The sequence below is a fragment of the Bufo gargarizans genome, chromosome 7, assembly GCF_014858855.1.
Source record: "Bufo gargarizans isolate SCDJY-AF-19 chromosome 7, ASM1485885v1, whole genome shotgun sequence".
Classification (NCBI taxonomy): Eukaryota; Metazoa; Chordata; class Amphibia; order Anura; family Bufonidae; genus Bufo; species Bufo gargarizans.
Window position 1 is genome coordinate 193,489,262 of NC_058086.1, and position 15,153 is coordinate 193,504,414.

At 44.0% G+C, this 15,153-nt stretch overlaps 1 protein-coding gene across 1 annotated transcript in view; it reads right to left on the minus strand.

Annotated features, from left to right (window-relative positions):
* Positions 1-15,153, minus strand: part of ADAMTS9 (ADAM metallopeptidase with thrombospondin type 1 motif 9) — a 202,727-nt gene that overhangs the window by 24,258 nt on the left and 163,316 nt on the right. The window contains 1 exon segment of the mRNA XM_044301141.1: positions 4,407-4,580. Coding sequence (XP_044157076.1) covers positions 4,407-4,580 — 174 coding nt within the window.

Below are 15,153 nucleotides of genomic sequence, written 5' to 3' on the forward strand. Positions count from 1 at the left end.
TTCGCAGCAATCTGCTACCAATTCATTTATAACTTCTATTAAGAATAATATTATCTGAAAAATAGGCTCTGGAATTGCTATAACATGAAGAATACAAGTAGTTAAAAAATCAGGCATGTCAGGATAGGTGACAGCTCCTCTTTAAGGCTACTTTTACACGACAACATTTGTAGTGCAACATTTTGTTGCACTAATGTCGCGCGACAATTTTTATAATGGCAGTCTATGGTGTCGCACTGCACATGCTGAGACTGCGACGCAACAGTCGCAGAAAATCCATTCGAGATGTTGCGCTACAAATGTTGCAGTGTAGTTGTGCCCCATCTGTCGCGTGACTTATTGTCGCGCGACAAATGTCGTCGTGTAGACGTAGCCTAAGGGGGTTTTCTCACTTCAGCAAATTGCATTTATTATGTAGAGGAAGTTAATACAAGGCACTTACTAATGTATTGTGATTGCCCATATTGCCTCCTTTGCTGGCTAGACTCATTTTTCCATCACATTATACCCTGCTCGTTTCCATGGTAATGACCACCCTGCAATTCATCACCGGTGGCCCTGCTTGCACACTTTATTAAAAAGCAGTAGCCCATGTGCGCTCCCATGGTCCCGGCAACCAAACAGGCCGATGCTTTTTCCTATAGCATGCAAGCACGACCACTACTGATGGATTGCAGGGTGGTCGTAACCTTGCAAACGAGCAGGGTATAATGTGATGGAAAAATGAATGAAGCCAGCAAAGTAGCCAATATGGACAATCACAATACATTGGGAAGTGCCTTGTATTAACTTTCTCTACATGATAAATGACATTTTCTGAAGTGAGACAACCTCTTTAAATCTCTGTACAACGCGGAGCCGTTGTACTTGACACCTTCTCGGAGAATGTACTACTACCTCATCCGTACTGTAGGGAGAAGTCACAGAGCTTTAAATCATGAAAATGCAGAAAGTGGAATAAAATAAAACACCTGCGTGCAGTCATCATGTTTCAGTCAATATAAAAAGTAATTAACCCTGCACCATTGTACCGCACACTTCCTGGAACCGGCCCGGATACTTCCCTCCTCTTCCTCGCTTCAAAATTAAGTTGTCACTTTTTATGTCTCTTCTACGGCAGAACCACAAGAACAGCTACTCCGAGATTTATAACCTGCGTCTTCGGGAGGAAAGCAACTCCTGCGGTGGGATTAATTAGCTACTGCCAAGTCACCATAAAGAGGAAGTCACCAAGGGGCATTAACCCCTTCAGTGACAGGGGGCTCCCTGCAACAAAGGTGGGTTCATCTGGCAATTAATTTGTGACATATAATATCATATCTCTGCTGTTTTACTAACAGATTATTAGTTTCATGTAAATCTCTAATAACTAATGTACTCTGCATGTTGTTTGCTAGATGGGTACTTCCCAGATACATTCAAAGGTACCTTCTGGCAGCAGTGAACTGACCATAGACCCTACAGAAAAGATTCCCGGTGGGCCAGTGCTTCGGGGGCCACCTGAGCACGCCTCATGGCCACCAGCTGGATACTAGGCCTGCACGATATATTGCCAAAGCAATCGTATCGCGATAATCGATGACTGCGATATGGCGATTTGGCCGACCCAAAAATGCTGTGATTACCTACAATAATACACCCGCCGCAGAGCACGGTCAACAGAGGGAGGAGGGCTGGGGGCCGGCATCTGGATTAGGAATGACAGCGGGGACCGCTGCAGTCCCTATATTCTAATGCACCGGCCCCGCTCACTGTTGTATAATCTTATCTAACCTTCATTGTTAATATATAATAATCATGTGTAATCCAGCTGTATTACTTACAGCTAAGTTCCGTAGCAGAGAGGACACTCACTACGTCATGCACCTGCGCCACATACTTTATGAATGAAGCAGGCGGCGCCCTCCCGGCCTGCCTCCTCCCTCCTCTCTGCTACGGAACTTAGCTGTAAGTAATACAGCTGGATTACACATGATTATTATATTTTAACAATGCAGGTTAGATAAGATTATACAACAGTGAGCGGGGCCAGTGTATTAGATCACAGGGACTGCACCGGTCCCTGCTGTCATTCCTAATCCAGATGCCGGCCCCCACCCCCTGTATTAGGGGTCATTCACACTGCAGGGACACTGTTATGGGGGGGATCTGTGGATGGCACATAGCGTAAGATGCTATATATGTGTCATCCACAGATCCCCCCATAGCAGTGTCATCCACAGATGCCCCCATAACAGTGCCATCCAGAGATCCCCCATAACAGTGCCATCCACAGATCCCCCCATAACAGTGCCATCCACAGATCCCCCCATAACAGTGCCAGCCACAGAACCCCCCATAACAGTGCCATCCACAGATCCCCCCATAACAGTGCCATCCACAGATCCCCCCCATAACAGTGCCATCCACAGATCCTCTCCATAACAGTGGCATCCACAGATCCCCTCCATAACAGTGCCATCCACAGATCCCCCATAACAGTGTCATCCACAGATCCCCCATAACAGTGTCATCCACAGATCCCCCATAACAGTGTCATCCACAGATCCCCCATAACAGTGCTGCTGGTGCAGTATTTTGTGCTGCACTGTGGTATTTGGTTCTGCTGGGGCAGTATATTGTGCTGCAATGTGGTATTTGGTTCTGCTGAAGGTGTCAGACCTCTACTGATCTGATATTGATGACCTATCCTGGTCAATAAGTTCTGGAAAAACCCTTTAAGCCCTCCCAAGGGGTCACCTGAGGGCACCCCAAATAACCGAGAACACCCACTTTTAGATGACGTTTGCATAAACCCCACTTCTATTGAGGTAGGTTACTGGGATTGCCCTGGCCTATCTTAATCATACAGCGCTCCAAGGGGGAACCTGTGGAGTCCCTGCAAGCTACCTTTGTCCCATAGCAACCAATCAGAGCGCAGCTTTCATCTCTTAACTGGCTCTGGTAAAATGAAAGCTGTGCTGTGATTGGTTGCTATGGGCAGTTTGGATAAATGAGGCCTATGTGTGTAACCACTGTGCTGCATCCAATTAACAGGACAGGGAAAGGGATGGGGTTTATGCAAACTTGTAGCAAAATTGGAGGTTCCTGGGCAGAAAGGAGGCAGCGCTTTAAAAGTCTTATTGATTTGGAGCATATCACAATTAGTTTCCTTGTCGTTTTCTGTATACCAGAGAGCGACCAATCACAGCGCAGCTTTCATTTTTCCAGAGCAATTTAGAAAATAACAGCTGAGCTCTGATTGGTTACTATGGGCAACAGGGCCAGTTTTTAACATGAGGCCCATGTGGACGAGATTAATAAAACCGTCTGAAAGTAAAGCTGTTTGTTGCCCCTGTCAACCAATCACAGCACAGCTTTCACTTGTCAGGAGCACTACAAGAAATGAATGCTGCACTGTGATTGGTTGCTATGGGCAACATAGACCGTTTTCCTTTTGTGCACCGTTCACACTGGGTTCTTTTTGCCAGAAGAATCTGACTTAGGGCTCATTCAGACAGCCGTAGTGTTTTCCGTCCGCAAATTGCGGATTCGCAAAACACGGATACCGACCCATGTGCGCTCTGCTTTTTGCGGACTGCACATGACTGGGACTATGAAAAAAAATGCCTATTCTTGTCCAGACAAGAATAGGACATGCTCTATATTTTTTGTGGGGCCGCGAAATGGAACAACGGATGCCGACAGCACACAGTGTGCTGTCTACATCTTTTGTGGCCCCATTGAAATGAATGGGTCCGCACCCGTTCTGCAAAATTGTTGTGTGAATGAGCCCTTAGAATCTGTTCTGGTTTTCAGTGGAAAGCTGTTCTACACTTAACACGGCTATGGATTATAGCCTTTATGTACTTTTTTGCCTTTTTGTGAGGTTCCACTCACGATTTAACGGGGGTCCGCGGCAATCGAATGGAAAACTTGTGGTTTCTGCCATGGAATATGTGGCAGATTTTGCCTTTGTAAAAACCGTCATGTGAACTAGCCCCAACATTGGTTTTTTTTGGTGGGGAGCACTGTTCTCAACTTTTTTTTTTTTTTTGCATGAGTCGTCTGATAAATCTATAAATATATATTTTTTTTATCGCAAAATTATCGTATAAATGATATATTGTGAAATTACAGACCCGCATTTGCTAGCTTCAGTTGGGATCCTGTGCAGCCTTTTTTGGCAGAGAGACTCGCTGGACTTAAAGAAAAAAAAAAATCCTCCATCAGTCATCTGATTTGTATCAGGAGCAGACTGAATGCCTGCGGAGTGTAAACTCTGGCAATCTGACAAAAATCTACGGACGCACTCGAGCTGCAGCTTACACCTCACAGGAGTAACGCGATTCCGACCGACGTCAGGATGAGCATCTTGTACGTTTTAAATATTCTGGAGCGGCCCACCCCCCGGATCTCCTACTTACGTCTTGCCATTCTTCTGCTTTCCAAGTGTAAACTGGACAATCCTCTGTTTGGCAAATTTGCTCTGACACGGGTCTCGTAGACTGATTGCACTCTGATGCCCCGGACAATTTCTGAGCACCAATTTGGCAGTGAAGGCTCCTCTGCTGCACCCCTCGGCCGCACGTTACTGAGCACTAGGACACAAGACACATTCTGTAAGTCACTTTTTTTTTCTACTGATCGAATAGAATTACACATTTAGATTTAATGTCAACACCGCCAAATTTTAATTTTGTTTTTGCAAATTATAAAATCGCGAAGCAACTAATACATTTTAAATTTTTGCATTTATTTTAATTTTTAAACTACAATCATGCAGAACTATAGTTGTAATGATTCAATTTTCATTTTATTGCTTTGTTTTATTTTTAATTTGTGTTCTTTTTAATTTGTCTCATTTTTACTTTGTGATATTTTTATTGTGTATTATTTTTACTTTGAGCTATATTTATTTCGTTATTTTTAATTAGTGTTATTTTTATTTTGTATTTTTTTTAATTTGAGCTCTTTTTATTTTGTACCAATTAAAATTTGTGTTTATTTTTATTTCGTATCATTTTCAGTTTGCATTAGGGCTCATGCACATGACCGTATGTATTTTGCGGTCCACAAAAACGGATCCGCAAAAAAATACAGATGACGTCCGTGTGTATTCCGTGTATTGCGGAACGGAACAGCTGGCCCCTAATAAAACAGTACTATCCTTGTCCGTAATGTGGACAATAATAGGACATGTTCTATGTTTTTGCGCAACAGACACACGGACATACAGAAACAGAATGCACACGGAGTAACTTCCGTTTTATTTTGTGTTGACCCGTTGAAATGAATGGTTCCGCATACGGTCCGAAAAAAAAACGGAATGGACACAGAAAGAAAATACTGTATGTTCGTGTGCATGAGTCCTTATTTGGTTGTTTTTTTTAATACCTCTTTCTAAGATTTTTTTACAATTGTTGTTATTAGGCAGTTATGCATAAAAATGGTTAAAATACATATTTGTATAAAACAGACATAAACGATCAGATGTTACAAAAAACATTGGATAAAACACATTTTTTGAAAACACAACATTAAATAAGCCTTGGGGTAAAGTACATAAAGTATTTTCGACTACGGTCATTAACATTTATTAGTTTTGTCCATCTGCTGTACAGATTTCACTATAGTGTCAGCTGATTCATAACCCACTACTACAGGATGTGGAACATGCAGATGTAGCAGAGCTGTGTTTGTTGTTTAACTCTTTGGGGCTGCATTGTTTACGAATGGAGAAAAACATTTTTTTTTGTAACCTGCAGTCCCATGTAAACCTAAACACTGATATCTTGATTATTTGTACTAAGTGGCACGCATTTTGGCTGGAACTGACAAACTTAGCTCTGCTACACTAGTGTATTCTTTTGCATTATCTACAACTCAGCTGCTTTTTTCGTGATATAGCGATATATACATGGATTTATTTGATAAAAATAACTGATTTTATTATCATTGGTTGGAAATACAGTGTAGCGTTTGGTTATTAAAACATTTCTCCATGTTATCTGGTTCTGTCTGGTAGAGGCTGTGCACACAATGGGTTAAATGTCCACGCTATTTTTGTGTCTGTTCCTGACAGTTAATTTAAGCAATTATGTTGTTTTCCAAATAATACAGAAATTACTAAAAAGGTTAATGGGTAGATTATGCAATATAATGTTAGTTAGGGGCCGATGCCAGAACCAGCTGCATGTTCTCCTTGTGTGCTCTTCAGGGCAGTGATCCGATCTTGGATCTGTTGCTCGTTTCTAGGAACGAGGTGATGCCTTGCGGTGTATTTGATCACAATGATACCCTTCAAATCTTAAAGGGGTTGTCCATGTTTTTTTTCGTTATTGTAACAAAGTGCTGGAAGCCTCTTAAAACAATAAAAAAAACCTAACCTTACCTTCCCGAGGTTCCTCCGATTCAGCGCCACCTCCTCTTCCCTGGGCTGCAGCAGTGATGTATTGTTTTGGCTGTAGTGATGAAGTCCCGTATACCACTGCAGCCAATCACTGGCCTCAGATGGCACAAGACCGCCAATGATTGGCTGCGGCGGCATACAGGACCTTACCACTGCAGCCAAAAGAGGAGGATGGAGCGGTGGCGCTGAATCGGAGGGGCTCTAAAAGGTAAATGTCATTTTTTCCACTATTTGAACAGGCATCATGGCACTTTGCTACAATAGGGACTACGTAGGCCGTTGTAGGGACCACGTGTGCCGCTGTATGGTGCCTTTATACAACGCCTTATTACGGAAATATGCTAGGGAAGAATACCTTCATGATATGGCAGAGGTATACGGAGGTACAGTATGGGCCTGACAATTTCTATGGGTGCGGAAATTGTACAGAGCTGTAATACAACCATGTGCATGAGGCCTTAAAGGGGTGCTCCAGCTAGAAGCAATTCTCACCTATCCAATGGAAGAGTGATAAATGCTAGATCGTGTGGGGTTCAACCGCTATGACCCCCTCTGGTTGTCAGAACATTGGACCCAGGTCCATTGTCACTCTAGCTTGGAGGAGTTTTGATGAAGTGGCGGTTGGTACTGTGTGGGAACAGTAGATAGGTGATCAATGCTTCGGTATGGAACCCCAATAAGTAAATGTAGAGTCCTTCTGTAATTTCTCATCAGGGAGTCTTTCAGACCTCAAATGACTGATTTTTTTCAGCTCTGCTGTTTTACTAATGAGAGGTTGGAAACTTAGAATGTTTGGGCTGCTTCTTAGTAATACAAGATGTTGCCAACAGGTGGCAGTACTGGACCAGTACTCTCTAGGTCTGGTACTGACAGTCACATAGAGCTGATGGACTGGTGGTGGTGGGGTTACATGCACCTTCAGCACTTTTGGTCCTAGCTGCCTTTGGTATTTGGGATTTAATGTTGCGAATATTGTTAAGACTGAGAGTTAAAGAGGTTATCTAGGATCAGAATGTTCATGGCCTATCCTCAGGAGGGGGGACCAAATCTTGCACAGTTGCTGACAGTCCCAAATTTACCGGGCTTATCCTAAATGGGCTTAAAAGGGTTTTCCAAGACTTTACTACTGATGACCTATCTTCAGGAGAGGTCATCAGTATCTGATAGGTGGGGGTCCGAGACCCGGAACCCCTTCTCATCAGCTGTGTTCCTGTGAGTGCTGCAGCCTTTTCAATGCTCACCAAGCACAGCATCCTACATTGTATAGCGGCTGTTCTTGGTATCATAGCTCAGCCCCATTCACTTCTATAGGGCAGAGCTGCGCCTAGGCCACGTGACCGATGAACGTGTTGTCACTGGCCTAAGAAAAGCAGATAGAAGGCCACGCTCACGGGAACACCAGTGCCTTCTCCAATAGGTGATCTGCGGGGGTCTCGGGCGTTGGACCCTCACCAATCAGCTATTGATGACCTATCTTGATGGTAGGTCATCAGTATTAAAATCTCAGAAAAACCCTTTAAATACACCTAATTTACAAACAAGTGTTTTTATGTATGTTCTTGGCACCCCTGAAGTCAATTGTTTGAAGGAGCCCTTGTGCAAATGCTGCGACCTCTTCATTGTTTACATCAGTCCGTCTACCTCTACTTGGTAACTGTGGTGCAGGAAATTGCAGCTTTGTGACATTTCCTCAACCATAGTTGCCAATAGTCCACAATTTGCCAAGATTGTTCCGAATTTTTACAGACAATCTTGGCAAATTCGCTTGTCCTTGCCCAGAAATAGATGGGATTATTTATGTAAACCCCCTCTAGAAGTGGGTGTTACCTGTCAGGTTTGGAATGTGCCCGGGGGGTATAAGTCACCCCAAATTTACCAGTGGAAATTTTGGTAAGTATTCTTGAATGCAGCTGTATTGCACTGTGCGTGGCCAGAAGCTCCACTGAGCAGGTGAAGTGCCGAAGTGACAGAGGAATTAGTTACCTTTTTGTGTGAATTTTTTGGTAAATATTCTTTTCAGAGATTTTGTCCAACAAATGCTGGGAAATAACTACTAGAGGCGGCCATGACGGAGGTCATACAGGTTGATACCCAACTTTCTGAATGACATCTGTGCCTACAATCCATGAGAAACTCCTAGGACAGGACTTCAGAACCCCCTCAGAGAAAATGGGACCTGGTTGATCTACGATTGGAATAATGATTTATGATGATTTAACTTAAATATTTAGAGAGTTTTTAAATGAGTTTTCCAGTTTGAATCAATATTCTTTGATTAAAATAATTATACAGGGTGGCCCATAGCCAGTCTCCAATATCTCCAAATCAAACTGCCTAATAGTAAATCTGTCTTATTTGTCCACAGCGACCAATCAGAGCTCAGCTTTCATTTTCTCAGAGCCCTGTAGGAGCTGAAAGTTGAGCTCAGATTGGTTGCTATGGGCAAGCAGTTATTAGATCAAAGCATAGCATGAAGAGGTGTGATTCAGGTTCATTCTTGTTTTTGGATATTTTATAGTTCCTTTCCTTTTTTTGCATTCGACCAAGGTGATTTTAATTAGCAGGAGACTGCATAAGGGTCCCCAATTCCTACCAACTCCTAGTTGGAGTTCCTGAGAGCATATGATAAGGTGAGCTTTGACAACTCTTCACATGGTGCGGTGCTGCGTGGCGGCCATTGTTGCTTTGATGCTGTGCTGGTGGGCTGGTGGGGCCTAGTGCCAGGGTGGCATTGCCAAGCAGCAGGGGCGCTGTTTGGCTGCTGAGTCCCGCCATCTGCTGGTGCGGTGCTGTTGCGCCGGTGGTCGCCACGCAGTGCTGTGTCAAATTTAAAGTAGGTTCCCACTCGAGGAGGCAACCTTGTCGTGGTGAGTGGGCTTATGCCTTGTGTACTAATGCCTCATGTAAGCATGGAACATAGGGGTCTGTATACTATTTATGGTGCTGAGAAGCAGTTATTTGATCAAAGCATAATATGAGGATGTGCGATTCTTGTTTTTAGACAGATTTACTATTGGCAGTTTGATTTGGAGATGTTGGAGGCGGGATACTCTTTCATGTTCCACCCTGTATATGAAGTTAGCTGTAGTTTAATAATGTATGTCTTTTAAATTTATGCTCCTATTGCCTGTCCTGGCCTGTGGTCACATGATGATGTCCGTGCAGCTCTTTCTTATTTCCTGGGATGTCCATGGGCACGTGGAAAGCAGCAACCGGAACAGTGATATTGGAGAGTTTAGGTAACTAGCTGGGTGGGAGGAGCTATAAAGTAGCTGGTCATTGTTAGGGGCGGGGCTGGAGCTGTGCCAGAGAAAGGAGAAGTGCATCATGGGTTTGGTTGGATGCAACAACAGGAAGTGCTACATACAGCATGGAAACCAACCAGAGGGACTTGTTCACATGGTCAAAACGGGTCAGGAGAGTCCAAATTGGAAAAAAAAAAGCATGGGGAAGATGTACGTGAGGTAAGCAACTACATAGGCATATCTGTTAAATGTCATAGTGATCCTGGAAAGTCCCTTTAAGGGGAAGCACACAGAAAATGCCCATTTTGACAAGACAAGTATCCTGAAGTCAAATGAAGTGTTTTAGACTGAAATATTCGGGTACATGTTAGATTTTAGATACTGTGAAGTACACGATGTGACAAGAGTTCTGTTTATGTACAGAATGTCTCAGATATGGCTTACATTAAGTGAAATTCTCATAGTCCTCTGCCAAATGGCCTCACGACTCTGCTGTGTCTAGCCAATGTGTTTTCAGCATGTTGTGTTAGCCGTGCCACACGTCTGTGCCATCTTTTGTTAGGTACTTTCATGAGTGCACACATCAAAAATGTATGACGAGACACTGGGCATTTATCAAAACAGGAGCTGTGTGACTGATCAATGGAAAGGGAAAATGAGACATAGAGTCACTTAGTGACAACTCTGCGTGAAGCCCATGGTCCCTCAGTACAGTACGGTCACTTGTCAATGTCCCTGGACTGGCCGGAATGGTTTGGATTGATCTTTAGCACACTTTTGCTGTCTTTTTGGCAGATTTTTAACATAAGACCTATGGGACGTCACGGTCCTGATGGACGGATGGAGTAAACTTGGTGACAGTTGGTCACAGTAAACTTCGGCCAAAAAAGTAGCTCTCCAACTGCAATGAACATAAGGATCCCTTAGGCCTCTTTCACACGGGCGTCATGTTTTTGGCCCGGATAAGATGCGGGTGCGTTGCGGGAAAGTTTGCGATTTTTCCGTGCGAGTGCAAAACATTGTAATGCATTTTGCATGCACGTGAGAAAAATCGGCATGTTTGGTACCCAGACCCGAACCCTGACTTTTTCACAGAAGTTCAGGTTTGGGATCGGTGTTGTGTAGATTGTATTATTTTCCCTTATAACATGGTTATAAGGGAAAATAATAGCATTCCTAATACAGAATGCATAGTAAAATAGGGCTGGAGGGGTTAAAAAATAAATAAATAATAATTTAACTCACCTTAATCCACTTGCTCGTGCAGCCCGGCTTCTCTTCTGTCTTCTTCTTTGAAGAGAAGTACGCTACACCTTAAGTGGAGCGTGTGGACTGCTGGGGGCGCACGAGACAACCAAACAAGGACCGTGTTTTAATTTCGGCAGTATTCCATTTATTTATAAGACAACAGATGAGCCGTGACACTCTCCTAACCTTCCCGGCTCAGACTTGATAAAGGGGACTTTACCCCGAAACGTGTTGTCTTATAAATAAATGGAATACTGCCGAAATTAAAACACGGTCCTTGTTTGGTTGTCTCGTGTGCCCCCAGCAGTCCACACGCTCCACTTAAGGTGTAGCGTACTTCTCTTCATTTCCATTACCCTAGTGGCAGGGTGGCCCCTGCCCAAGGTGTTAGGACGGATCTTGGCTGCACCAACCATCCCTTATCTATACTTGATCTCCATTGCAGTTGCATCCAATTGATGCAACCGCAGTAGGTGAGCAAACCATTTCTTTCATTAGAAATTTGTTTGTTTGAATTTACTAACCCTATGAGCGCCTTCTCTATCCCATTGGCCATCATTTGCTGTCTTCTTCTTTGAGGAATAGGACCATTGATGATGTCACTGCGCTCATCACATGGTCCATCACATGATCCATCACCATGGTGATGGATCATGTGACGGACCATGTGATGACCGCAGTGACGTCACCACAGGATCTTTTCATGTGCACAGCAAAGATGAAGACAGAAGAGAAGCCGGGCTGCGCGAGCAAGTGGATTAAGGTTAGTTAAAAATTTTTTATTTTTTTTAACCCCTCCAGCCCTATTGTACTATGCATTCTGTATAATGAATGCTATTATTTTCCCTTATAACCATGTTATAAGGAAAAATAAAAAAGATCAGGTCCCCATCCCGATCGTCTCCTAGCAACCGTGCGTGAAAATCACACCGCATCCGCACTTGCTTGCGGATGCTTCCGATTTTCACGCAGCCCCATTCACTTCTATGGGGCCTGCGTTGCATTGAAAACGCACAAAGAGGAGCATGCTGAGATTTTCACGCAACGCAAAAGTGATGCGTGAAAATCACCGCTCATGTGCACAGCCCCATAGAAATGAATGGGTCCTGATTCAGTGCGGGTGCAATGCGTTCACCTCACGCATTGCACCCGCACGGAAATCTCGCCTGTGTGAAAGGGGCCTTAAGGATGCTGCTTACTTTGATGGTTTAAAGGTCATTGAGCTTTCATAACATTTTTCATATGACATATCAAAAGTCATATGAACGAGAAGACAGAAGCGCTCACTTATCGAGCTCTTCCTCCTTGCTGCAGGAGAGAAAGCAAGACGGACTCAATAGAAAGTCTATGGGCCCATCCTGATTCCGAGAGGAGAGAGCGTGCTATGTGAGCTCTTCTCTTTCCTGGCTCTAACGGTCGGTGGGAGTCTCCGCTCTCAGACCCCCACAAATCAAAACTTTGCCTCTCATTCTATGACATATCAAATGTTTTATGAAAACTCTGTAACCCTTTAAGACTCGATTTTTCTTGTTTTTTTCATCTCTGTATTTCATGAGACATAACTTTTTTCTTTCCACATAGCCGTATGAGAGCTTGTTTAATTCTGGCCGAATTTTGTAATGCGACCATTTTCAGGTACCTCTACTGTATTGGGATGACAAGAGTGAAAAAGCAATGCAATGCCTCCTGTGCATATGTCATAAATGCCCAGATGAGAATGACCCTTTAAGATCTCATTAAGATAGCATAATGTACCCACCTTTCAGGGGTTATCTAGTTTCAGGAGGAAACTGGACAACGCATTGTGATCTCCTTGCTATAAAGAATAGATCATCGCTTACCTTACAGATCTTAGGATCTGTACAGATCATAGGAGAGCCACTGCTCTCCTGGCCGGGCTCTGTGTATCTGGCTGCAGCGGTGAAGTCGCGTTGTCAACACAACGGCTGCTGCACCCAATCACTGCCTTCTTTGGTGCTCTACTTAAGGCAGTGATTGGCTGCAGTGGCCACGTGTTGGCAATGTGACGTCATTGCTGCATCCCGGTAAACGGAACGTGGCTGGGAGAATTGAAGCCGCAACGTGGGATCTACCTAACAATCTATTCTTTATTGCAGACAGTTCACATGTGTCGTCCGGTTTCATCTGAAAAACTGGACAACCCCTTTAACACCCAGACCCCCAGTGGTTCTACTGAACTGGACACTAGATTTACTAGGACTGGTGTTTTACTAAGACTGGCTTTGTCCATGGACTGGCGTAGATTTCAGCTATAATCTACCCCTGACGCCTTCCAAAAAGCCTGCCTACTCTTACAAATTTTTTATTTTTTTTAAGTGGCATCATAAAATTCCAAAAAGTGAAGATTTATGTCACAAAACTTTAGACTTTTGCATGCCAGTTAACCCTTTGAGGTCTTTTCATGCTGTGTTTGCAGTGTCTTTTGGACATATACATTTTCCTGACCTATACCGCCGACAGATGCCACTGTATCTAGGTATACAGTGTTATCTGTCACCCATAGGCATTACTACTGGGTGCCTTTATATGGAATGGTGCTGCATGCTGCACCATTGCATTCAGCGATAGAGGAAAACTGAAGTATATGAGGCCAAAAGGACAATCTTAGCCTTCATGGGTGAATGGGGGGCCGTCTAAGGATAGGTTTGGCATATGTCCTGAGAGCTTACATGGTGCATATGGCAGACAGACACTGCAAAACACAACATGAATGCACAATAACAACGCCACATTTGACGGTCTGAATGAGGCCTCCTGGTCGTCACACACGCAGCTTTTGGTACACTTTCTGGTACATTATTTTAGGCAAAGGGGTGGTTACAAATGTAAGGAAACATTAAAAAAAGGCATTGCACCATTCATCTCTTATGTATCCGCTCCAGTGCTTAGTTTAAAAAAAAAACTAAAACATTGAAAAGTTCACCCTTTGCACGGGTAGGGGACAGATATGGGAACTTCTCGGTATTATGGCCGCTCAGGGATTGGTTCACACTGAGCAGTCTCTTCTGAATAATAGGCAGTTGTAGTACATGACTTCAAGGCCGCAGCACAATACCGCTCGCTGCAGCCACTTGTCGTGTTAATGAGGTAAACAGTAGCTAACAAGACTACAGACAAAGGGTCATTCATGGCAAGCAAGCATCAGGCTTCTGCACCTGCCCTGAGGGCACATACGTCGATCACAGCTTCATTGGAAAATACAAGATTTTACCACTGTGCTTTGCTGGGTAGTGAATATGTGATATGCCCTGTATACGCATATGAAAATGGGGTTCTAGGAATATGTGTGAGCATAGTGATCTATCCGAGCCAGGCAGCTGACCATGCAGATCAGATAAATTTCGGCCTAACTTGCCAATTTTGGCAGACCCAGTTGACCATCTGATGTATAGGATGACCTCCCAATTCTCAGCCAGGGACGGATTGGCCATAGACCTTACAGGGACATTTCTCGGTGGGCCGATGCCCAGGGTGCAGTCTTAGCCATCTTCACGGCCGGCCAGTGGAAGTTTTTGGGGATGTATTTTGTGCTGCTGGCAGTATTTAGTGATGGACTGTGGTATTTGGCTCTGCTGGGGTGGTATAAGGTGCCACAATATGGTATTGCTGGCCCTGCCTTCTATCAATTTGGACCCGACTACAAAACGGGGCAACTTTTAGTATTTTTTCCAGGACTACTTTAAGTTCCCAGTCCGCCCCTGTTCTCAGCCAACAGCAGACTTTGAGGGAGATAAGGATCGGTCTGTTGGATTTCACCATGCCCGATCCTTTTGTTCTTGGAGAGATAAGCCACCAGACGAGTCTAGCTGCAGCTTTCTCCCATCTTGCATGCATGAATCGCCAAGCTGAGCTTGCATATACTACAGAAACATGCAGAGAAGCAGGTGCCTGGGTCTGAGCATAAGGCCTTTTTCACACGAACGATATGGATTGTGCCAGGGTGCGTTCAGTGAAACTCGCACCATTTCGCAAGCAAGTTCAGTCAGTTTTGTCTGCAATTGCGTTCATTGTTTCAGTTTTGATGCGTTTTTCTCGCGTGTAAAAAAAATAATAAGGGAGATTTATAAACATCTCATAGCACTCATCAGTGAAACACGCAATGCATCCAGACTGCGTCCGGATTACAATGCGTTTTTCACTGAAGCCCCATTTACTTCTATGGGACCAGGGCTGCGTGAAAAAAGCAGAATATAGAACCTGCTGCGATTCTCACTCAACGCAGAATTGATGCGTGAAAACAACGTTCAT